Source organism: Sapajus apella, unplaced genomic scaffold (assembly GCF_009761245.1).
Source record: "Sapajus apella isolate SASKATOON/1434 unplaced genomic scaffold, GSC_monkey_1.0 scaffold99, whole genome shotgun sequence".
Taxonomy (NCBI): Eukaryota; Metazoa; Chordata; class Mammalia; order Primates; family Cebidae; genus Sapajus; species Sapajus apella.
In genome coordinates, this window is record NW_022437039.1 from 604894 (window position 1) to 629999 (window position 25106).

General features: G+C 53.7%; 2 protein-coding genes and 1 long non-coding RNA gene across 6 annotated transcripts in view; 1 reads left to right on the forward strand and 2 right to left on the reverse strand.

Moving 5' to 3' along the window:
• The window catches only part of NLRC3 (NLR family CARD domain containing 3), a 41043-nt gene extending 34624 nt beyond the window's left edge, over positions 1 to 6419 (reverse strand). For all 3 annotated transcript variants that reach the window (XM_032257964.1, XM_032257963.1, XM_032257962.1), the window contains exon 1: positions 5753 to 6419. The gene's annotated coding sequence lies outside the window, so the exon portion shown is untranslated. The remainder of the gene's footprint in view (positions 1 to 5752) is intronic.
• Positions 6420 to 9775: 3356 nt separating this feature from the next.
• The window catches only part of SLX4 (SLX4 structure-specific endonuclease subunit), a 30572-nt gene continuing 15241 nt past the window's right edge, over positions 9776 to 25106 (reverse strand). The window contains exons 7-14 of one of the 2 annotated variants that reach the window (XM_032257960.1): positions 24600 to 24840; positions 24054 to 24142; positions 22899 to 23045; positions 21460 to 21626; positions 17358 to 19654; positions 13023 to 13125; positions 11666 to 12079; positions 9776 to 11257 (exon numbers count right to left, since the gene is read on the reverse strand). In XM_032257960.1, coding sequence (XP_032113851.1) covers positions 10903 to 11257; positions 11666 to 12079; positions 13023 to 13125; positions 17358 to 19654; positions 21460 to 21626; positions 22899 to 23045; positions 24054 to 24142; positions 24600 to 24840 — 3813 coding nt within the window. In that variant the 3' untranslated portion in view covers positions 9776 to 10902. The remainder of the gene's footprint in view (positions 11258 to 11665; positions 12080 to 13022; positions 13126 to 17357; positions 19655 to 21459; positions 21627 to 22898; positions 23046 to 24053; positions 24143 to 24599; positions 24841 to 25106) is intronic. The other variant, XM_032257961.1, reaches the window with a different exon arrangement.
• On the forward strand, positions 12075 to 18631 carry LOC116536264. The gene is made up of 3 exons (XR_004262555.1): positions 12075 to 12231; positions 16984 to 17157; positions 18493 to 18631. It is a non-coding gene; the product is annotated as an uncharacterized LOC116536264 (long non-coding RNA).

Here is a 25106-nt window from a genome sequence, read left to right on the forward strand (position 1 = left end):
AGTAGAGGCGGGTGGATCACGAGGTCAAGAGATCGAGACCATCCTGGTCAACATGGTGAAACCCCGTCTCTACTAAAAATATTTAAAAAATTAGCTGGGCATGGTGGCGCGTGCCTGTAATCCCAGCTACTCAGGAGGCTGAGGCAGGAGAATTGCCTGAACCCAGGAGGTGGAGGTTGCGGTGAGCCGAGATCGCACCATTGCACTCCAGCCTGGGTAGCAAGAGTGAAACTCCGTCTCAAACAAACAAAAAGAAAAAATAATAATAAATAAATAAATAAATAAAAATAAATAAACAGGTTTCACTCTGTCACCCAGGATGGAGTGCAGTGGCACGATCATGGTTCACTGCAGCCTCAACCTCCCTGGGCTAAAGTGAGCCTCCCAAGTAGCTAGGACTAGCTGGGACTAATGGCGCATGCTACCACACTCAGCTAATTTTTGTACTTTTTGTAGAGACAGGGTTTTGCCATTGTTGCCTAGGCTGGTCTCCAGCTTCTGGGGTCAGTAATTTCCCACCTCGGCCTCCCAAAGTGCTGGAATTACAGGCATGAGTCACTGTGCTCCCACTGTAATGGGAATCTTAATACATAGTTTGTGGAAGTATAAATTAGTATGACAATTCTGGATTATAATTTGCCATTATCTATTGTCATTAAATATCTTTTGTCTTAGAAATCCCACTTCTGGGAATGTATCCTAAAGAAATATGTGGACTGGGTGTGGTGACTCACACCTGTAATCCTAGCACTTTGGGAGGCCGAGGCAGGCAGATCACCTGAGGTCAGAAGTTCGAGACCAGACTGGCCAACATAGTGAAACCCTGTCTCTACTAAAAATACAAAAATTAGCTAGGTGTGGTGGCATACACCTGTAATCCCAGCTACTTGGGAGGCTGAGGTGGGAGAATTGCTTGAACCTGGGAGGCGGAGTTTGCAGTGAGCCGAAATCACACCACTGCACTCCAGCCTGGGTAACAGAGAGAGACTCCAACCCTGCCCCGACAAAAAATGAGAAATATGTTGACAAGTACACTTATTTCTTTATGATAAAGATAAGCATAATCATGGAAACCAGAAATTGATGGGAAAAAAACTAAATTTCTATCAAAGGTAATTGGTAAATTATGATCTGCTTGTACAGTGGAATACTATGTAATCATTTTTTAAAAACTGGCCAGGCATGGTGACTCATGCCTGTAATCCTAGTGCTTTGGGAGGCCAAGGTGTGCAGGTTGCCTGAGCTCAGGAGTTCAAGACCAGCCTGGGCAGCATCGCGAAACCCTGTCTCTACTAAAAATAGAAAAAATTAGCCGGCACGCCTGTAGTCGCAGCTACTTGGGAGGCTGAGGCATGAGAATCTCTTCAGCCCAGGAGGTGGCGGTGGGAGTGAGCCAAGATCATACCACTGCACTCCAGCCTAGGCAATAGAGTGAGACACTGCCTCAAAAAAAAAAAAAAGTAAGGTCAAATTACATGTCAAACTGGAAAAATGTCTCCAGTGTATTTTTGTCTTAATATTATAAAGGTTTTAATCAGTTTTGTTGAGGCATGATTTATATACAATAAAATGTACTCATTTTAACTGTACAGTTAGACAATTTTTGACAAATGTATATACCTATATACCTATCACAATCAAAATATTCAGCGTTTCATTCTCCAATAAAATGTTCCCTTCTGCCCCTTACAGTCTATCCTGACCACACCCCTCTGGCCCTAGGCCATTGCTCTACTCTTTTCACTATAAATTAGTTTTGCCTTTTCTAGAATCTCATATAAAAAGAATCACACAGTATCTACGATGTATTTTTTATGTGGAAAAATATCAAGATGCAAGGCTGGATGTGGTGGCTCATGCCTTTAATCTAGCACTTTGGGAGGCTGAGGAGGGAGGATCACTTGAGCCCGAGTTTGAGACCAGCCTGGGCAACATAGGGAGACCCCCGTCTCTACAAAAAAAAAATTAGCTGGGTGTGGTGGAGTGTACCTGTAGTCCCAGCTACTTGGGAGACTGAGGTGAGAGGATTACTTGAGCCCAGGAGGCTGAGGCTGCAGTGAGCCATGCTCAAGCCACTGTACTCCAGCCTGGGCAATAGAGTGAGACCCTGTCTGTAAAAAATAAAAATAAAAAAGTTAAATATCATAAAAATCAAATCTCCAGGAATAAATCTAGTCCAAATTTGCAAGACCTCTATACTGAAAACTATAAAACATTACTGAGGGAAATTAAAACCACTGAAGGTAGGGATGGGGCCAGGCACCTTGGCTCATGCCTGTGATCCCAGCACTTTGGGAGGCCAAGGTGGGTGGATCGCTTGAGCCCAGGAGTTCGAGACCAGCCTGAGCAACATGGCAAAACCCTGTCTCTATAAAAAGTACAAAAAATAAATTAGCCGAGCATGGTGGCGTGTGCCTCTAATCCCAGCTACTCAGGAAGCTGAGGTGGGAAGATTCCTTAACGCCCAGGCCGTCAAGGCTGCAGTGAGCTGAGTTCTCACCACTCTACTCCAGTCTGGGCAACAGAGTAAGATCCTGTCTCAAAAAAAAAAGGAAAGAAAAGTTCTCAACTATCTAAACATTCAAAGGTATGTCAGCCCAAATGAAGCAGCGCTGCTGTCTGCCTGATATGCCAGAGGCCAGGACATAGGGCCTCTGTCCTTCTCTCCACTGTGTGATATTAGGGTGTGGCCCAGGTGGACACAGCCTCCTGTTGCTGGATGTCCAGGTGCACCCACCAGGTGACCAACTGTCCTGCCAGGGGGCGGGGTGGCCAGGAGGATGAGAGGACCCTGTGGAAGAAGTCCCAGCTCAGGGCCTCTGAGTTCTGACGAGGACTCATCTGGAGTCTTATTTATTTGTTTATTTGTAAAACATACATAACACAAAATTTACCATTTTAACCATTTCAAAAATAATTTTATTTAAAAAATAAAGACAGGGTCTTGGTTTGGTGGCCCATGCTGGCATGCAGTGGTAAAATCTTGGCTCACTGCAGCCTCGACTTCCTAGGCTCAAGCTATTCTCCCGCCTCAGCCTCGTGAGTAGCTGGGACTACAGGTGAGGAACACCAGGCTTGGCCCATTGTAACCATTTTATCTTATTTATTTATTTATTTATGAGCTGGAGTCTCGCTCTGTCGCCAGGCTGGAGTGCAGTGGCACGATCTCGGCTCACTGCCACCTCTGCCTCCTGGGTTCAAGCGATTCCCCTGCCTCAGCCTCCCAAGTAGCTGGGATTATAGACGCCTACCACCATGCCTGGCTAATTTTTGTATTTTAGTAGAGATGGGGTTTCACTATGTTGGCCACGCTGGTCTCGAATTCCTGACCTCTTGATCCGCCTGCCTCAGCCTTCCAAAGTGCTGGTATTACAGGTGTAAGCCACCGTACCCATTTTTTAAAATTAATTAATTTGAGACAGAGTCTCATTCTGTTGCCCAGGCTGGAATGTAGTGGTGCCAACTAGGCTTACTGCAACCTCTGCCTCCCGGGTTCAAGCAATTCTCCCGCCTGAGGCTCCTGAGTAGCTGGGATTATAGGCACCCACCATCATGTCCGGCTAATTTTTGTATTTTTGTGCAGACGGGGTTTCACTAGGTTTGCCAGGCTAGTCTTGAACTCCTTACCTCCCAAAGTGCTGGGATGACAGGTGTGAGCCACCATGCCCGGCTAATTTTTGTGTTTTTAGTAGAGATGGGGTTTTGCTATGTTGGTCAGGCTGGTCTCGGACTCTTGATCTCGTGATCTGCCCACCTCAACCTCCCAAAGTATTGGGATTACAGGCGTGAGCCACCGCGCCCAGCCTGGAGACATACTTACACCAAAGAAGTGGATTATCTGAAATTCAGATTTGACAGAGTGTCCTGTGTCTGATCTGGCACCCCTTCTCAGACCCCAGTCAGACGAAACCTGGCTTTCACCCTTGGACACTTTCCCCAAGAAGGACAGAGGAGGGGGTGCAGGTGAACCAACCCCACATTGCCAGCACCTCTCAGGGCAGCCCCAGAGGCAGAGGGCCAGCTACCTGGCTGCCACTGCTGCCAAGCCCGCCATGTAGCCCCTACGTCCCCCTGGCAGGCTGGAGCCTTCCACAGACCTCTCAGCAGACTGAGGTTGGGAGGCTGCAGACGCCACTATGGACGGTCAGGCAGCCCCTGCAAGCATAGCTGAACAGGGAGACTGAGGGCATGGGGGCCTTGGGTTGCTGTGGGGGATCTGAAGGCAAGAGATCACTCCACAGCCAGTCTGAGCTGCCACCGGCAGCAGGGCAAGGCTAGAGGGATGAGCAGGTGGCACTGCTGCCTCCTCCCCGGAGTCTCCCAGGTAGCACCAGGGTTCACCCCTGGAGCTTTGTCTGTGGGCGAAGGTGGACCTGAGACCTTCCTGGTGTGGTGTGGGCTCAGGCCCAGTCTCTCAGGCTCAGCAACTGGGCTACTGCCTCATTTCTGAGAAGCCTGAGCCCCGATGGACTCGCCACCTCTGCCCATTGCCCGCCCACATGGTCTGTGCCTCCCCACCGGGGCCTCAGTCCTCGCGGGACCTCATGGGCCCTTCACTGCCATTTGGCACCCAGGTGGGGCCTCCCAGTGCTGACTGCCTGCCTGGGCTGCCTGTATCTCCTGCCACGGCTGCTTGGATGCTTCTCTCTCCCTACACCCTGCCCCTGCCCCCTCCCAGGACCTCAAAATTCAGGACTTGGTCCTCTTGAGGTGGCCCCAGCATTATCACCTGAGCTCAAAATCCTTCCAGAAGGAAGAAGGAAGTGGTGGCTGCAACTCGGGGCCCCACCCTGCTCCACTATGTGGACCCCTAGAGTCCAAGGGGTGGACAAGCCCAGCCCTGGGGAGCCCAGCACCCTGGGACAGAAGGGGGGTTACAACCTGCAGCCTGTGATGGCCAAGAGTGAGCCCCAGGCTGAGGAGCACCTCCAGGGAGGGGACCAGAAAGGACACCAGGGCCCCTGGAGCCTGGCCACAGGGGAGAACCTTGCAGCCAACACCCAGGCTGGCCCAGGGCAGTGATGCCTCTTCCAAGAAGGCCTCTGTAGTTGCCCTCTCTCTTGAGACTTATCTCACCCGAGGCTGTGGCCATGAGAGGCCCTGGGGCTGTCCACTGACCTGGGGGCGCTGCTTGTACCCTCCCTGCCCCTCATAATCTTTGGGGCAAGTCCTGTGTTGTCACCTTCATCTACAGGTGGGGAACTGAAGCCCAGAGAAGTAGCCTCCCATGGTGGGGGCGGGTCCCAGTACCAGGAAAAGTACCCAGGTCACATCTGTTTTTTTCTTTTTTTTTGAGACAGAGTCTCGCTCTGTCACCCAGGCCGGAGTGCAGTGGTGCGATCTCAGCTCACTGCAACCTCCGCCTCCCAGGTTCAAGTGATTCTCCTGCCCCAGCCTCCAAGTAGCTGGGATTACAGGTGTCTGCTACCACACCAGGCTATTTTTTTTTTTTTTTTTTTTTTTTTTTTTTAGTAGAGACAAGAGTTTCACCATGTTGGCCAGTCTGGTCTCGAACTGCTGACAACTGATCTGTCCACCTCGGCCTCCCAAAGTGCTAGGATTAACATTAAGCCCGGCCACGTCTGTTTTTTCTACAGCATGAGCCAGTCCTGCCCAAGGAGGCACCTTGGAGTCTGGTGGGGTCTCTCCAGTCCCCCTCCCAGAGTGGCTCAGGCCTTAAGGCCACTGTCCTTTCTGCCAGCATCCCTTCTCCTCCCCTGCTCTGCACTGAGGGCACTTGGACCCAGCTTACCTCACGGGCCTCGATGCTGCTCCAGGGACACCAAGACTGGGGGACATGGGGGCTCCATCTCTGTGCTCCTGGTCTTAGCCCTACTCCAGCTGGGCGGTAGTGGATGTCCTAGGAATCCCTGTGCCAGCCCGAGTCCTCAGGACTAGGGATCAGGGCACTTACAACGCCAACTAACCGACCCACCGGCTGTGCAGGGGCCAAGAACAGTGCAGCCCCGACCTTCTTTGCCGTCCCAGCCGAGCCCACCGGCTGCCCCTGCGGGTCCTTACCTCTTCCTGTGCTGGGCTCCACCTCAGCCTTCCTTCCTGTCTGATTTCAACAGCCAACAGCCTCGCAGACACATTGAGGAGCCGGGGCTCCCTGGCTTGGTTGCCGCCCCCATGTAAGTCAAGTGCAGGGGCGATGCTGGGGGTCATGACTCTGCTACCAAGTGTCCCTGCAGGTGCCATGCTCAGGATAAAGTGGCTGGCACCAAGGCTGTTGACACACCATCTCCATCCCACCAAAAAGGAAGCTGCCTCGCCATTGATAGATGCTTGTTTTCAGGCGGGTGACCAAGAAACCGAGAGAGCAGACTGAGGTCACCCAACTAGAGGGTGATCCCAGCAGGACTGGAACGCACCCTCCCACCTCCAGGCCACCCCTGTGGCCTTCCCCTTCTATTTATTTGTTCATTTATTATTTATTTATTTATTTATGACTGAGTCTTGCTCTGTTGCCCAGGTTGGAGTGCAGTGGTGCAATCTCAGCTCACTGCAACCTCCCCTTACCGGTTCAAGAGATTCTCCTGCCTCAGCCTCCCAAGTAGCTGGGATTACCGGCCCACACCATCATGCCCAGCTAATTTTTGTATTTTTAGTAGAGATGTGGCTTCACCATGTTGGCCAGGCTGGTCTTGAACTCCTGACCTCAGTTGATCCACCCACCTTGCCCTCCCAGTGTGGAGATTACATGAGCCACCTTGCCCAGCCTATTTATTTTTTGATACAGGATCTTGCTCTGTCGCCCAGACTAGAGTGTGGTGGTGTGATCTTGGCTCGCTGCAGCCTCCACCTCTCCTGGGGATCAAGTGATCCTCCTGCCTTGGCCTCCCAAAACAAGGGGATTACAGGCGTGAGCCACTGTGCTTCCTCTTCGAACATCTCTTGCTTTCCTTTTCTCTGTCACCAAGTAGGCACCAATGACCCAGCTGTGCCCCATAACATCTTCCTGTGAGCCAAGAGCTCCCCAGAGGCAGGCCACCTGTACCCTAAGAGGAAACAACAGAATGTAGCCGTCCACGGCAGGGATCATACTTGGCCCCTGGAGGGGAACCTCAGTGGGTGGCCTCCCCTGACAGGGAAGGGCATGAGGGGGAAGGGCATGGCCCAGAGCAGGCCACATGATATAATAAAGGAGAAGTACGGGACATCTGCCAGGGGCAGGGAGCAAGCAGCTTGACATGGGGCCACTGAGGGAAGCAGGTGACAAGGTGGGAGCCAAGGGACAAGGGTCTTGGGGTCTGAATTTTCCTCAGTAAGCAAATGGGAGCCAATGATGGTTGTAGAGCAGGAGAGTAGTGGGTCTGGGCCCATAGAGCAGCTTGTGGATCGGGGAGGTGGGAGGGTTAGTTGGTTCCTGAGAGCCTGTGTGGGTGATGGAGGGGAGGGAGCTGAGGCAGCAGATCAGAGGTGCTCCTGCACATTCCCCTGCCTGCCTGCCTTCTTACCTTTTCCCTCCCTTCATTCCTCCCCCTCTTCCTCCCAGCAGTGCTTTCTGAGCACCCAGGAGGCTGCTGGATGCTAGGAGGACACGATGACCCTCGAGAAGCCTGCCTGAGGCTCCAGGCAGGCAGCGTGCAGACCCAGTGGCTGCAGCCTCAGCTGTGGGGAGCAGCAAAGGCGCCTGAAACCAGGCCGCTCACAGGATGTTGGAAACCGCAGGGGCCCGGTGAGTATCTTGTCACATGAAAGGGGCCAGAAGCTTGCTCTGCCTCCCTCCATGGCTCACGGGGGATGGATGCAGAGCCCGAGAGGACACAGCCTCCTCCATGGGATCTCGGGGAGCAGCCCAGCCTGGCCCAGCCCATGTTCCTCCCTCTCAGAGGAATGTCCATCAGTCCACGCAACGCTGGTCCTGTTCCCCACTCTGCCAGCTCGGCTGACAGCCGGGTGGGCCATCCTCCTGGCTCCTGGGTTGGGGGTATGATGGGGGCTCCCTAGCTGTTCTCACTCAGGGGCTTTCTGTCCACCCAGAGCTGGGGTCAGCCGGCCAGGCAGCAACTTCCTAACTCAGCAACAGCTCAAGGCCCCGCCTGCAGGCTCTTTCTCTGTGAGCCCCCTTGCCTGGGCCAAGGCTGGGCTGTAGCTCCCCTCTGCCTTGAGGGGCCATGTCCAAGCCATGCCAAGTTGGGGCCACCAAAAGTGAGGCAGGCCTGGAGGCCCAGTCACATTCAGTGTGGCATGGACATCCCCCTCGCTGTTTTCTGATCTAGTTGGGTTACCAAATGAAAGTTCTGCTCCTAGCTTTTTTTTCCCCCCTTTAGAAATTTTAAATGTCGTTTTCAAAATAGAGACTTGGTCTCACTATGTTGCTGAAGCTGGTCTCAAGCTCCTGGGCTCAAGTGATCCTCCCACTTTGACCTCCCAAAGCACTGGGGTTACATGTGGGAGCCACCGTGCCCGGCCTGCCAGCTTCCTTCTCAGTCACTTCCGGAAGGGACTCCCTCCCGCCTTGTCCACGAGGAGGCCCCACTGCACGCCAGCTTCACTGCAGGTGCTGTGAGAAGGCGTTTTCCTTTTCCGTCTGCCAGCTGGACCTAGTTTTGTGCTGCCTGGGTCAGCCTCATCTCTGTGGCAGGGCCGTCTACTCCCAGATGCCACCATGCCTTTGTAGGTTCCCACAGTGGCTCCTTCAGCCCCTTTCCCTCTGGAGGAATCAGCTGCTTCACAGCTTGTTTCAGGACAACGACATGCTGCATTGTACAGGTTCAAGGCCAGGACCCGGTCCCCTGGCTGGCGGCACTGCATAAACTGAGCCTCTGCACAGCGCTGGCCCCTGTCCGCCCAGGGAGCATCCAGCAGCCCCAACTGGATCCAAGGTCACGGTGAGGTTCAGATCCAGTCCCCAGGCCATGCTTCCCCCAGCCTTGGGCTCACACCGCACTCAAGGCCCCTAGGCCAACTTGTTAACTACTTGGAACTCCTCCCCCAGCCAGCCTTTACCAGCCTTAAAGTTCCGAACTCTTAAGTCATGGGACACAATGAATGCATCCAAACCACAAACCCTGTGAGGCCAGACAAGGGCCTCGAGTCCCCCACCTTCCCCACCCCGTCACTTCCCGAACACCAGGGAGGGGGTCAGCCCAAGGCAGCAGCGCATGATGCCTTCCAAAGCAGGCCAAAGGCCAGCCTCAGATTGATCACAGCTGATCTCAGGCCCTCAAATTGTCCGCCCTGGGCTCTGGAAGCTGCGAGGCCTGGGCCTGCCCACCAGGTCACATGCCAGGACACAGCATGAGTGCCTGAAACCACATTTCACTCCCTAAATGCTGTTTGCCCAGAAGACGCAGCTCACAACCTCTCTTCCAAGAGGCTGTCCCAACACGGCTCTTCAGGCCACGGGAGCCTGACCCCCCACCAGGTGGGTAGGCCAGCGTCTGTCTCCTCCACTGGACTGGACGCACTGGTAAAGGCAGATGCTGACTCGGTGAGTTATGGGGTGGAGTGGGCTCGGCGGGGATCTGAATCTGCTTTAGTAGGAACCCTCTGTTGAGGCAGCTGCTGGAGGTGCTGGCGCCCCACTTTGAGGAGCAGGGGCTGGAGCTTGGCACCCGGCCAGGGCTCAATTGGATGCAGGTGTGTGGACATCTCTGGTCTAGGAACTGAAATGAGACAGCAGGCCCAGGTTACCCCGACGCAAAGAGCAGGTGCAAGGTAAGGGCTTCTGCAGGTGCAGGGTGGGGGGCCAAGGGGCCGCGGTGTCTCTAGCTCCTGCCTGTTTCCCTCGTGATCTTCCTGGAGTGCAGCAGCCAGGAGGTTTTAATAAAGCCATTTTGGTTTATTGCACATCATATAAAACTGACTGCACCGCATTTGAAACAGATGAGGACATTCACAAGGATGGAGAGACCGTGGTTTCCTTTCCTGGCCCTCGCCTTCCTCCACACTCCTCCTGAGGTTGGAGGCAGCTTTAACCCAAATGGATGGAACCCGCTAGTGAACATGCTTGTTTTGGGGACATCAGAGTTGTTCTGGGCCCTTGTGCACTGTCCAGTTTGGAGACTGCTGGTGACAATGGCAAGTGTCCTGGCAGCCTGGCTGGGCCAGGAGAGTTGTATCTGGGCCGCGGCAGTGAGGGGAACCCGAGGACACCTGGTCTCAGGCTGGTGGTGGCTGGGGTTGGCCTGAGTGCTGACGAGGACTGGCCTGGGCCACTAGGGCAGGCTGGACCTGATGTCCATCTCAGGACAGACGTGTGGGGCAGCTGTGCCCAGGACTGGTGGGCTCAGAGGGTGGCAGATGTGGCAGAATAGGCCTTGCCCTGGCCCGCTGGTGATGGCCCACTGCCCCCTGGGTTAAAGGGAGACACACTGGGCCAGGTGAGGTGGCTCACACCTGTAATCCCAGCATTTTGGGAGGCTAAGTCGGTTGGATTGCCTGAGCTCAGGAGTTCGCGACCAACCTGGGCAACATGGTGAAACCTTGTCTCTACTAAAATACAAAGATATTACCGGGGCACGGTGGCATGTGCCTGCAGTCCCGACTACCCGGGAGGCTGACAAGAGAATGGCTTGAACCCGGGAGGCGGAGGGTATGGTGAGCCGAGACCACGCCACTGTCCTCCAGCCTGGGTGAGAGAATGAGACTCCATCTCCCAAAAAAAAAAAAAAAAAAAACAAAAAGGGAAACACACTGGGCACAGACAGAGGAAGGGGCTCAAGTCTAAATTCAATGGATGACACGCTCCAAATGCCACTCTGGACAGCAGAGAGCTGAGGAGGAAGCCCTGGATCGGGCTGTGGTCGTCGTCACAGTGCACAGCTGATGTGGTCTCAAGGCCCAGAAATGCCTGTGGAGGCCTGCCCCACACTGGGTGTCCTAGGTCCTCCCGGAAGATGGCAAGGGTGGGGGCTGCTGATGGCGGGGTGGGGTGGGGTTGGGGACAGCCTGTCAGTTGCGCTCTGCCTTCTTCTTGCCCCGAGGCTGCCGCCTCCTGCCTTGGAGCTTCTCCCTGCGGGTGGCGGCGGTGGTGAAGGTGATACAGTGGGTGTCCAGGAAGTCCAACAGCCTGCCCGAGGACACATGGAGGCCATTCTGCTTCAGCTCGGCCTTCAGCTCCCCGAGCTCAAAGGGCTGGTACAGCAGCACCTTCTGGTACAAGGCCGGCTTGGAGCGGATGTAGCATCTCAGCGCCTCGTCCATGTCTGCCACATGCACGGCTGCCTGCGAGGCACTGACCTCGTCCTCGCCCTCCTCCTCTTCACCTGCAGACTCAAATGCCGCTCCAAACTCACAGGAGGAAGAACTGAAAAAAGCCAGACCCGGACATTTTGCAACCCCTTTCTCTCTGGCCCCTCAGACCAGGAGCCTCTTAAAGGAAGGAGGGTATTTCTATAGCTCCCATGGAGCCTGGCCTGTGGCACAGACGACCCCCAGGGTGGCAAGATGGGCCTGAGAGATCCCTGCAGGCTGCTCCAGTGAGATCCCGCCCAGCCAGAAATATCCAGCATGCAGGGCAGGAACCAGGAGGCCTGCACAGGGGTGGGAGTCAGAGAACCGGCCCTCTAAACCCACCTGGCTTTCCCATAGGTAATATCCAGAAGGTGATAGGGGTGTTTGAAGATTGGCCATTAGGCCTCACTTGTGCCAACCCTCACACCCACGGGCCAGAGAATACATGAGGCCACTGACCCCATCGCGCCCATCCGGTTACCTCTGTGAGCTCAACGAGCTGTCACTGCCATCCACAGAGGTGGCCACGGATTCCTGGGAGGCTGGGAGCTGGGCGTCATCGTCAAGGCCTGGAGGTGCCTCTTTGACGGGTGACCTGCTCAGGGGTGTGATGCTTTCAGGATGCTTCTTTTGATGTCGGGGGCCCTTGGTCTTAGCAGGTCCCTTGGGCCTATGGGCCTCAGGTCCTGTGGTGGCCACCTGCTGTGCATGGACTGCTGCCCTTGAAGGCTTGCAGGTCTGGGAGGCGAGGGTCTGGCAGTGAGGCGCCTGCAGCAGCACCTGTGAGGACTGGCTCTCGTCCTCGGAGTCTGAGTCCAGGGTCTGGTGCGTGTACTGGAATATCTCCTTCAGCTTCAGAACCATCTGGCGTTTAGGCAGAGGGCGGACTCCAAACCTGACAGAGAGACAGGTGGACTTCAGGTCCCACCCACAGGGCTGGCCCACGCTCCACACTGTTCTCCATCATAGCAAAGAATGATGCCCAATGCATTCAGCGAATGGCTTGTGTGACAAACCATAGATGCCTGACTTCTGTGAGCATCCGAGGTTAGTGTCTCCAACTAAGCTTACTCTGATGATTCCAAATGAAACATGCCAGCCGGGTACAGTGGCTCATGCCTACAATCCCAGCAGTTTGTGAAGCCAAGGCAGGAGGATCACTTGAGTCCCGGAGTTCAAGGCCAGTCTGGGCAACATAGCAAGACCCTGTCTCTACAAAAACTACAAAAATTAGCCAGGCATGGTGGTGTCGCCTGTAGTCATAGCTATTAGGAGGCTGAGGTAGAAGGATCACTTAAGCCCCAGGAGGTTGTGGCTACAGTGAGCCAAGATCACGTACTCCAATGTGGGCAACAGAGTGAGACTCTGTCTCCCAAAATAAAATGAAAAATAGACAAAAGATACACTGCTCCCAGCTCTGAGGGATGGTGGCAGCAGCAGCCTCCCTGGGTGCCTGAGTGGAAGAGTACCGTCATATGGATGTGAGAGTTCAATGTTCTTTTAAAAAAATCAGGCTGCCTCACTCAGGCTGCTCTGGCTAGGGGCTGCTTCTATCCACAAGGAACATGGGGACCTGCTGCCCATGGGTGACATGCCGGAGTCTGTGTGTTGGCTCCCTGGGAAGGGTGCAGAGAGGACTGGGCAGCTCACCTCAGCACCCAGCAGTCATGCCTGCTCCCCAGGAGCAGACTGCAGACCCTTCCTCCCAAGCCCGGGCCAGCTGCATCCACCAGACCCCAAGGGACGACGTGGGGGACCCTTCCACCCGCAAGCCTGTGAAACCTGGTTACTTGTGGGAGGGAAAAGCCCACTGTGGGCAAGCTTGGAAGACCACCAACCTATCCAGTTCCTTCTTCAGCACCGGGGTCTCCATAATGGAATACTGTGGCATTGGAGTGATGGGCACTTTGGGGGGCAAATTCTTCTTCCGATTAGCACCTTCTGGGTAAAAGAAAAAAAGCACACGTTTTAGCATGAGGGACACGGATTTCCCACGTGTGATCCCAGTAGCGTCACCAAGAGGAATACTGCACTTGAAGATAACCCAAGCATCACTTTTTCTCCATGAGAGCAACAACGGCCACCCCTTCCCTGTTTGGAGCTGCGCTTCCCGTTGACAGCACTGGGGACACGCACTGAGGGCCACACCTTGTATAACACAGATGCCGGCTGAACAGGGCTCCTGGGGCTACTCAACCCAACAGCACAGCACGTGACTATATCTTACACATTTAAACTTAAAAATGTCTGACTCACAGTGACAACTTGAGACAATGGGCCACACTGATACTCTTCAAACAGGCTTGGCTGGGTGCAGTGGTTCAGAACGCCTGTAATCCTAGCACTTTGGGAGCCCGAGGCGGGCAGATCATGAGGTCAGGAGTTCCAGACCAGCCTGGCCAAGATGGTGGAACCTTGTTTCTAGTGAAAATAGAAAAATTAACTGGGCATGGTGGCCTGTACCTGTAATCTCAGCTACTTGGGAGGCTGAGGTTGCAGTGAGCTGAGATTGCACCACTGCACTCCAGCCTGGGCAACAGAGCAAGACTCCATCTCAAAAAAAAGAACAACAAAAAAAAAAAACCAGGCTTAGATATCAGTTTTGTTTTTTAAAAATAATTCATCAATTAAAAAAACCCAGTTATTTACAATGTAATAATGAAACAGCAACAACAACAAAAACACCCAATTAAAAAAATGGGCAAAGAATGTGAACATACATTTCTCCAAAGAAAATGTACAGAATGGCCAATAACCACATAAAACGCTGCCCGACATCATTAGTCATCAGGGAAATTCAAGTCAAAACCACAACGAGATACCACTGCACGCCCGCTAGGACGGCCATAGCAAAAACACAGAGCGCTTGGGCAACATGGCAAAACCCCATCTCTACAAAAAAAAAAAAAAAAAAAAAAATACAAAAACAGCTGGGTGTGGTGGCCCAAGCCTGTAGTTCCAGCTACTTGGGAGGCTGAGGTGGGAAGATCACCTCAGCCAGGAAGGTTGAGGCTGCAGTAAGCTGTGAACACACCACTGCACTCCAGCCTGGGCAGTGGAGCAAGACCTTGTCTCAAAACAAACACAACTACAACAACAAAAAAGAATAACAAGTGTTGGTAGAGATATAAAACGGTGCAGTCACTTTGGGAAATAAGTCTAGGAGTTCCTCAAAAAGCTACACACAGTTGCCATATGACCCAGCAATTCCACTGGTAAGTATAGAACTAAGAAGAATGAAAACTTACGTCTACACAAAAACTTGCATGTGAATGTTCCTAAGTAGCATTATTGGCAACCAAAAAGTAAAAACAACCCACATGTTCATAATGGATGAATGGATAAGCAAAACTGGCATGCCATTAGTGGGGTATTAGTAAGACATAGAAAGGAATGTATGCCCAAAGCAGGGGCAACAGAGCAAGACCCTGTCTCTACAAAAAAAAAAAAGCCAGGCATGGTGACACCTGCCTGTAGTCCCAGCTACTCAGGAGGTTGAGGTGGGAGGATCACTTGAGCCTTGGAGGTTGAGGCTGCAGTGAGTTGTGATTCTGCCACTGCACTCCAGGCTGGGTAACAGAGCAAGAACGTTGACTCAAAAACTGGCATTGGCTCAGGCCTGTAATCCCATCAATTTGGGAGACCAAGGTGGGTGGATCACTTGAGGTCAGGAGTTTGAGATCAGCCTGGTCAACATGATGAAACCTTGTCTCTACAAATACAAAACAAATTACAGGTGGCAGGTGCCTGTAATCCCACCTACTCAGGAGGCTGAGGCGGGAGAACTGCTTGAACCAGGAGGGTGGAGGTTGCAATGAGGCAAGATTGCGCCACTGCACTCTAGCTTGGGCAACAGAGCAAGACTGTCTTAAAAAACCAAAACCAAAACCAAAACAGAATAAAAAGGAATAAAGTACTGATCCATGCTACATGTATGAATCTTGAAAACTGTATGCTAACTGAAAGAAGCCAGACACAAAGGGCCACATAATTGGTAATATATGGCTCAGTTTATATGACATGTCCAGGATAAGCAAATCTATATAGACAGAAAGTAGATTCTTGGTTGCCAGGCCTGGGGGAAGGGGAAGGGGAGAGACCGCTCATGGGTTTGGGATTTATTGTTGAGATGATGAGAATGTTCTGGAATTAGAGTGGTGGCAATGGTATAACTGTGAATGGACTAACAACCACTGAACTGTCCATTTTAAAAGGGTAGTTTTTTCTTTTTCTTTTGAGATGGCGTCTCGCTGTGTCACTCAGACTGGAGTGTGTGCAGTGGTGTAGTCTGGGCTCACTGCAACCTCTGCTTCCCCAGTTCAAGCAATTCTCCTGCCTTAGCTTCCTGAGTAGCTGGGACTAAAGGCACATGCTACCACGCCCGGCTAATTTTTTACAATTTTAGTAGAGACAGGGTTTCACCGTGTTAGCCAGCATGGTCTCGAACTCCTGACTTTGTGATCCGCCCACCTCGGCCTCCCAAAGTGCTGGGATTACTGGCGTAAGCCACTGCACCTGCCCCAAAAGGGTAGATTTTATGGTGTGTGAATTATATCTAAATAAAGCTATTACTTTAAAAAATAATAGGCGACGCAAGGTGGCTCATGCCTGTAATCCCAGCACTTTGGGAGGCCGAGGCGGGTGGATCACCTGAGGTCAGGAGCTGAAGACCAGCCTGACCAACATGGTGAAACCCCGTCTCTACTAAAAATAAAAACTTAGCTGGGCATGGTGGCCGGTGCCTGTAGTCTCAGCTACTTGAGAGACTGAGGCAGGAGAATCTCTTGAACCCAGAGGTGGAGTTTGCACTCCAGCCGGGTGACACATGAGGAACAGAGGGACTTTGGGTTCTTCTCTCTTTTATGACCATTTTATCATCATGGAGCCCTTTGAGCGCAAATGTCTCCTGAGAAAGGCAGATTCTTCCTGTGGCCACAGCGACATCCTAAGGCCCACCTCAGATCTGCTCTCCAGCCTCCAGCTGTTCTCACAGCACTCCCTGGGAACTGGTTAGAAATGCAAATTACTGGTCATCCTTTGGGGCAGGCTGGGCCAGGTGTGCTGTAAGACGCTACCCAAAAAAAAAAAAAAAGAAGCTATCCAGGTGCTTCTGAAGCCCGAGGGCGGGGGCACACTGTCAGTGGCCTCATTAGTCTGGATTTCCAGTAGCAGCACCGAGGGGAGGGGCCGACACCTGGGGCTCTGACTCTCCCCCGGGACTGAAATGAGCAGGAAGGTGGCATCCCTGCACCTGGGGGGACCAGAAAGAATGGGCCTCATAGCCTTTCACGCTTGCCCCACCTGTTTCTTTTCTTAATTGAGGTGAAAGTCACATAAATCGTAAAGGGAACAATTCAGTGGCAGTAAGTATTCACAGTATTGTGCAACCATCACCTCTATTTCCAAAACATTTTCAGCACCCCAAAAGGAAACCCTGTACCCCATAAGCTATCATTGCCCCTCCCTCCAACCCAGGGCAACCACTAACCTGCATTCTGTCTCTCTGGATTTGCCTATTGTAAACATTTCCTATCCATGAACACAGACAGTACGTGACCTTCGATGTCTGGCTTCTCTCACCTGGCAGCGTGTTTCCCGGGGTGTCCACGCTGTGGCGTGTGTCAGTGCCTCGCTCCTTTGTGGCTGAACACTGTTCTGTTTTCTAGATGGACCACGTTTGGTTTCCCTATTCACCTGCCGATGGGCATTTGGGTTGCTTCCACCTTTTGGTGACTGTGAATAGTGCTGCTATGAACATGCGTGTCTGAGTCCCTGTTTTTAATTCTTTTGGATACACAGGCAAAAGTGGAATTGCTGGGTCCTGCAGCCATTCTACAGTTAACATTTTAAAGAACCACCCTGGCCCAATCTTAAGGCACGCCAATACTTGTTGAACGAGTCTCGGCCTTTGGAGGTGCTGGCTCCGTGTTCTGGAGAGGGGTCCACAGACGTGGATTTTTAACACATGCCCAGGTAAGCACTAGTTCCAGGCAAGTTTGGGAAACCCTGACTTACTGGCTTAGTAGGTGGAGGGGAGTCTGGAAGGCTGCAGAAGTGTCGTGCCTCAGGTCAGCAGGCATTCAGCACCACCTGCCCCTGGGTCGCATGACCACCCACTTAGCGTGAAAGAGTCAGAAAGACAGTCCCCCTCCCCAGCTCTCCCAGCTACTTACTGGGCGTCTCTAACACTTTGGGCTTCTGAGCTCCACTGGTGCTTAGCGTCTGGGTGGGAGGAGGGGTCTCTGGAGGCCTCTGCTCTTCCCAGTCCCAGTCATCCCACAGAGCTGAATTCAGAGCACTCAGCCTGCTGTTCCCCAGGGAGCCCGCACCCGAGGACTTCTCTTGCGATTTCCGATGGGCAGTGCAGCTTCCTTGGATGGGAGTGGTATCCAGGAGTCCCGGGGAGCAGCAGTCACAGCTGTCCGCAGCCTCCTTCAACCTGAGGCTGGGGCTGCTGGTGCTCAGGTGGCCGGTCCGCTCCAGGTTCCAGTGGTCAATGGGAATTGGCGAGAGGGGCTCCATGTGCCAGCAGCCATTGTCAATTGGAACTGGGGGGTCACTGTGCAGTGGGGGGCTGCTATTGGCCTGATAGGAGGCCACCTCCTGCTCATCGTCACTGTCCCCGAGTTCCACGACTTCAGTCACTGTAGTCTGATTCGGAAAGCTTGGCCCAGGTGGCGAGTGTTTCAAGAACCGCCTGCTGAAGTGGGTGCGGCCCCCTGAGATGGGACATGGAGCCAGCGGAGAGGAGTGCAGGTGGCCCTCGGGGTAGGGACAGGAAGGACTTCTGTGGCCTTGCCTTCTGCCGTCGGAAGTTCCTGGAGAGACAGGAGTGCAGCATGAGGACGGTGTCTGGGGCCTGATGACCGAAAGCTTCTGAGTGGCTTCGTTCCCTTCCCTGTTTCCTACCGAGGGCCTGGGCATGTGCTGAGTCACCGCCTCCATGGCCGGCCCACTCCTGAGGCTGCTGATTTGGGTCTGGGAAGAACAGTCTCGGCTTCTGCCTGCCAGCGGGGTGGCGGGCACCAGCCATGAGGTGTCTGTGGTGCTGCCCTCTTCGGGGCTGCTCTCACGGTCACAGGACAGCCAGGGAGCCCCTCTGCTGCCCCAAGAGCCCCGATTCCCTGGCAGCCCTGCCTTGTCCTCCCGCTGCAGTGAGGCTTCCCTTCCCGGTGGGCTCTGGGAAGGTTCCTGATCCGCATCAACGTCAATGATGGAGAACAGCTCACAGGATCTAGGGCTAATTTCTAGAGCTTTCTTTTCTTCCAGGGGATCACTAAAAACGGACTTCTTTTTGGATTTTTCCAGCTCCAGCTCTTCATCTGAGTCCAGTAAGAGGATGACCTCATCTTCTTTGTTCAGTTTGGATGAAGATTTCTGAGATCTGGAACTTGAATGGTCAGGATTTGACTGGGTTAGGTCAATTGACAGAGATTTTTCTGGGGACATCAGGACCCCCTTATCTCTGCACTCCAGCATGGACAGACACTCTTTGCCTTTCTGGCCTGGCTCGTTAGACAGCGTGAGGACACTCCTCTCCCTTTTCTGCTTTGATGGCACAGCTGGAGACGGCGAGGTTGGGGACCCCACCTGGGATGTTCTGCTGCGGGACCGGGGTGTCGACAGGGCTGACCCGCTTGTACGATGAGGGTGGTGAGACTGGCAGGGACTCCCGCCCTGGGGAGGCCCGAGTAGGAAGCAGCACGGGTGCGGTGGAGACGCCTGCCAGGGAGCCAGGCGATGAGAAACCTCCAGCCCCCTTTCCCTGACAGTGCCACCCTGTTCCTCGGGCTCACTGGTTATTTGTGACGGCTCTGAGAACGCTCCCTGAGTTGAAGAGAAGAGCTGTTCGTAATCCCTGGCATCATCTGAATGTGGAAGGGAGCTTGCTTTTCTCTCTGCCTGGCAGCCCCCGGAAGGGCTGGAGCAGCTGGAATGGCCAAGCGCCTCATCCGGCGCCTCCTCCTCAGGGGCCTCCAGTCCCAGTGTCCCTGAGCACTGGCCCTGGGGCAGTGAGAGGGTGGACTGTCCCACCTTCTTCCAGGTGGTGGGGGCCTCATCTCCCAGCCCCGATGGCTCCACCTCCTCTACCTTGTCCTGCTGTTCCTGCACCTGGACACTTGCAAGGAGCTGCCCAGAGCCCAGACTGTCCCCCACCAGCCAGTCAGCGTCCTCGCCAGTACCCGATGCTCCTACTTCCTGGAGCAGCTTTCGCTGAGTAGCTGCAAATTCATAAATTTCTTCCATTTCTTCTTCATTCACTTTTTCTTGATCTTCTTCATGGTCCTTAGATTTCAACAAAGTCTCCACTTCCTCCTCTTCATCTGCCCACATTGACCTCAAGAGTTCCTGGAAATTCTCCGCCCTGCTTTGGCAATTCTCGGCTTCCTTCTCCTCCCATGGTTTGCCCTCCGAATCTGTGGCAGCGGGCACCTGTTCACACAGCTGAACAAGCTCGCTCACGCCAAACCTGCAACACAAAACACCGGGAGTCATCGCCACTCTGCATGGAGGTAGGCTCCGGGCATCCCCGGGGGGTGGGGGACCAGAGCAAGAGTCTTCACCAGGAGGAATGACCGTGACCCATGCCCTGCTCCCTCTGAAGGCGGCGCCCACACTCCTGCCCAGAAACAGCCAGGCCACTTACTTCCAGACACCAGAGACTCAAGACACTTAGACTACAGCTAACTACAGCTTGCTAACTACAGCTGCAGACATAAAGGGGTGTGTTGGGCTGAGTGTGAGGTAACAGGGATTGGCAAGGCTGCAAAACTGGGGAGTCTGTGCTGCCTCAGAGGCCCCCAAGACACAGCGTCAGGGCCAGGGATGGTGGCTCATGCCTGAAATCCCAGCACTCTGAGAGCCAAGATAGCAGGCTCGCTCAAGGCTGGAAGTTTGAGATCAGCCTGGACAACACAGAAAGTCTCCATCTCCACAAAAAAATATAGAAATTAGCCTAGGAGTTCAAGGCTGTATTGAGCTGTGATCATGCCATTGCAATCCAGCCTGGGCAACAGCAAGGGACCCTGTCTCTAAAAAGATAAAAAAGGCCAGCACAGTGGCTCATGCCCATAATCCCAGCACTTTGGGAGGCTGAGGCAGGAGGATTGCTTGAGGCTAAGAGTTCAAGAAGAGCCTGAGCAACGTAGCGACACCCTTCTCTCCAAAAAATAAAAAATGAATGAAAAGACATGGCATCAGACACAATCCACAGCAGACACAGTCTGTTGGGTCGGACCAGGCCAGTTGGCCAGCCAGCCACCTGTTTGAAGGCTCTGTGGCCTAATCAGTTCATTTGAAACCCGAGCCTGAGCCATTCCTTTCCTAAGAAAGCAGCAGAGGGAGGATGCAGCTTTGGATGAGCAAGGCTTCATCAGTGGCAGAGGCCCTGTCCAGAGGTACAACACTTGTCCCTGCTGAGCTGATGCCTCTCTCCTAAGATGCTGGTTGGACAAGCCAGGGGAACCGTGGCGTACCAAGATACAGCCTAAGCATTCTCTCCACGCCTGTTTTCTGGGACTCTGGAAAGGACCCATTTGTTCAGGTCACTGTAGCCAAGGGTCATTCCCTTCTTCTTTTTTTTTTTTTTTTTTTTTTTGATACAGTATAGTGGAGTTTAGTGGCCCGATTCAGCTCACTGCAGCCTCTACCTCCCAGGTTCCAGCAGCTCTCCTGCTTCAGTCTCCTGAGTAGCTGGGATTACAGGCACATGCTACCAGGCCCAGCTAATTTTTTTTTTGTATTTTCAGTAGAGACGGGGTTTCACCATTTTGGCCAGGCTGGTCTCGAACTCCTGACCTCAGGTAATCTGCCCGCCTCAGCCTCCCAAAGTGCTGAGATTACGGGCGTGAGCCACTGCGCCTAAAAACCACTGGGACTAAAAACCACAGGGCTTGGCCGGGCGTGGTAGCTCAAGCCTGTAATCCCAGCACTTTGGGAGGCCAAGGCAGGCGGACCACAAGGTTAAGAGATCGAGACCATCCTGACCGACACGGTGAAACCCCGTCTTTATAAAAACAAAAACAAAAAAATCCCCACAGGGCTTGATAGTCCTCCCCATCCAGTGCTCAGCACCCCTGCCAATGTCTGTTCTGGCCTGACTTTCACCTAATACACCCTGTTCCACAGGGTCATCGCTGGTCATGGACTTGGGATTAAAAGGTATAAACAGGACTCTTAGTTCGCTCAGCCTCGGCCCAGACCCCTCTGCAGCACAACCCTCCCCTGAGCTGTCAACCTGCCAGTTAATTTCAAAGGCTGGGGAGTAATCCAGACCTGTGTGCCAGGGAGCTCAGCTCTGAGCTCAGGCCAGGAGGAAGGTCAGTGTCCGCAGTGTAGAGATAGTGCAGGAATGTGCGGGCGGCCTCAGTGCTCACGTCACCCAGCAGGACACGCTGGGTCAGAACTCCATCCTCTACAGCAGAGAAGCCTTCGTTGTTCACCTGAAGGTGAAATGCAACACAGAGGGTTTACTGGTCAGACAGTTGTAACTTGGAGCAAAGCAGACAGTCTCGGGTGTCCCGCAAGTCACTAGTCTTTTTATTTTTCTTTTTAGAGAACTTCCAGGAGTGTCTCCTCCTGTTGTCCAGGCTGAAGTGCAGTAGTGTGATCATAGCTTACTGTAGCCTTCAACTTCTAAGCTAATTTTTATTTTTATTTTGAGCTGGAGACTCACTTTGTCGCCCAGGCTGGAGTGCAGTGGCAAAATCTTGGCTCACTGCAGCTTCCGCCTCCCAGGTTCAAGCGATTATCCTGCCTCAGCCTCCTGAGTAGCTGGGATTGCAGGTGCATAGCACCACGCCTGGCTAGTTTTTTGTATTTTTAGTAGAGACAGGGTTTCACCATGTTGGCCAAGCTGGTCTCAAACTCCTGACCTCAGGTGGTCCGCCCTCCTCAGCGTCTCAAAGTGCTGGACTTACTGGTGTGAGCCACTGCACTGGGCCCCTAGGCTAATTTTTAATTTTTTTTGTAGAGATGCGCTCTATGTTGTTCAGACTGGTCTTGAACTCCTGGCCTCAAGCAATCCTCCCACCTTAGTTTCCCAAAGTACAGGGATTTAAGGCATGAGCCGCCGTGCCCGGTCCCTAGTCTTATAAGCAGCTGCATGCCCCAGATAAAGTGTTAGCCAGTGCTGATGCATATTTTTGCCCAATAATTTTACAGGTAAGGCTTCACACTTCTCTGTTATCAAATTGTATTGAGAATAGACATGCTAGGACCCAGTTAGATTCCTCCTGATAGACACATCTGGGCCCTAGAACTTTGACAGAGACTGAGAATAGCTCCCTGAGTTCCTGCTGACACTCAAGTCAAATGCTTTCAAGTCTGAAAACAAAAGGTTCACCAGCACCTCAACCCTGAAGAGATCAATTGTGAGCCTTTGTAATTATGCAAATAGAGAAAAGAGAAAACAATTCTAGGAAAAAATGAACTTTCATTCAACAGAATGAAAAAGCTGATGTTTCCCAATTCTGAGGCCACCCCCTCACACCCACTCCTAACCTCAAGCATAGGTCTTTATCTTCTCCACTGTTAGAGAAAGGGGGTGGGGGGGAGGGAGAGAGTGAGAACATGGTGAGGGAGCAGGAAGTGAGGGAGACAGGGATGGGGGGGCGGAGGCAGGGAAAGAAGAGCACCTGAGGCAAGGGGAGAGCCTAGTCAGAGACAGGTGGAGGGGGAGTGCATCGGGGGAAAAGGAGGGCATATGTACTTACATACTGGATGAGGAGCGGGCATCGGGCATAAAGCACGAACTTGTGGGCGTAAAGCACCTCCCCGCTGTCTGTCTGGAACTGGACGTCACTCAGGTGTGGGTTATTGACCATGGTGCCAAAGTCAGAAACCAGCAGCCCAAGGGAGAGCTGGAGTGGCAGGAGAGGAAGCGCCGTCACCTCGCCTACCTCTGCTCCTCTCCCTGGGCAGTGGGACGCTCCCCGCAAGGAGGTGGCACTAGGGTGGGCCTCAAGTCGGAACCTGTGCTCTCCCTTCCTCTCCAAAATGGTTCCCACAATGGGCTCCACCTCTGAGTGTCCCTAAAGCTGTGAGCGGCACAGAAGAGCAAAGCACTACATTGCTCCTCTGACTATTCCAGGGGGTTCCCTGGCACCTGTGGAGAGGCCAGACGTGGGGCTAGATGTAAACCCGCAGCACTGGCAGCTCCTGCGCTGCGTGGGCCAGGCCGCAGGGTACCTGGGCTCCGAGGAGGTGTATCCATGCCCTGTGATGGACTAGCACCCTGAGTCCAAGCAGCTTGGGGACCTGGCCAAGAGGACAGCCGGGTTCTGTGATGGTGTCCCCAGGCTGGCCCTTGGCTTGAAGTGCTTGGTTGACACTGACATGCAAATGAGAGGAGGTCCACTCTAGGGACAAGCCAGCTCCCACCCCGGGTCCTCCCCACACAGCACCCTGACATGGAGGCCAGTCCTGACTGTTCCGCTGTGGTCTGGAGCCCAGCCCAGGACCTGCACAAAGGGGAAGGACAGCAAGCCCTCAGTGAGCTCGCAGCTACCGGGAAACAAGCAGAGCATGCCTGGATGGGGTAGCCGCACTGAGACACTGTGGTCCCACACACCTGGGACTCCAGACAGAACAGGCTCTGGGGGCCCAACCCTGAGGTGCCCCACAGAGTCACAGACAGAAATGGCAGAAGTCTCATGGCAGAGGCCTTAGAGGAACACGAGGGCGGCTGTGGGCCTGTGACTCTGCTCACAGCTGTCAGGATGTGGCAGCCTTCTGGAAAGCATAGACCTTTTTGAGAGGCCATTGCACTTGCGTTGGGGTCTAGAGGCCAGTGGTGAGCTGACCCCACCACACACGTGGCAAGTGGGAGTGGCCGGGACCACAGAGCTCGGGCCAGAGCCAGTCCTTACCGAGGCACAGCTGCCCCTGTCCAGCTGCTTGTCCTGTGATGGCACCACAAACCCAGTCAGAGGAAGGCTGCTGGGCACCACGTCCAACCCTGAGCGGAGGATTTGCAGGTTAAAGGAACGTCATGGACCAGCCACGTCCACCACCAAGACAGTGTTGACCACAGGCTGAGCTGGCCCCTGCAATGCCTCAGGAGGCGCTTGCTACCTGAGGACGCCTTCATGCAAAGCAAGCCCGCACGCCCCGTTTCACCACCACCCCCCCAGGGAGGTAAGAGAACGGCAAAACGGACACAGTTCACCCAGAGGATTCCCTCGCTGTGGCAGACAGCTCTGTCTTTGGTTAAAGTGGAAGGGAAATCATGATGGAGTTGTCTATACCACATTCACCTTTGAGAAAAATGTAAAGTGCCCAGAGGCTGTGTGTTCTCCTAGCAGGTCAGAGCTGCTCTTGCAGCAGTGCAAGAGCCAGTCCATGCCAGCCTCAGCCGTGGAGAGGGGAGTCCCAGGAGGGCAGGGCCAGCCCCAGAGTCCCACCCAGCATCTCACCTGTGGCCCCTTCCGAGCCAGCCAGGCCCCCACTGCCGGGCCACTGGCTGGCACTGAACCCCTCCCTTGCCAGGTCCATGAGGTCCTGCAGGGCCTGATGCTCCCTCTGGCTGGCCGAAGGTGACAGCTCCTTGGAGTCACAGCCTGCAGGCGGGGTGCTATGGAGAGCAGGTGACCTTCGCATGCCCGGCTCTGACTGCTTAGGTGGCACCAGTGGCAGCACGGCTTCCTGCGTGAGGCCCTGAAAGAGGCCGGTAAGCAGAGTAACCATGTGGCCACTGTCACATGCACTGCAGAAGCCGTCACATGTGGTATGCATGGATGAACTTAAAACTACAGAGCAGGACACTGGCTGTGGGGACAGAGGGTCCCCGGAGCTTCAGCCACAGCCCAAAGCAGCCCTGGGATGCTATTCTCTAGCACTCATGTCAACAGGTTCCTCCTCTTGTCATGGCCAAGGCCAGGCCTATGGCATCTGAGTCTGCTCAAAGGCTTGTCAGAGGCCAG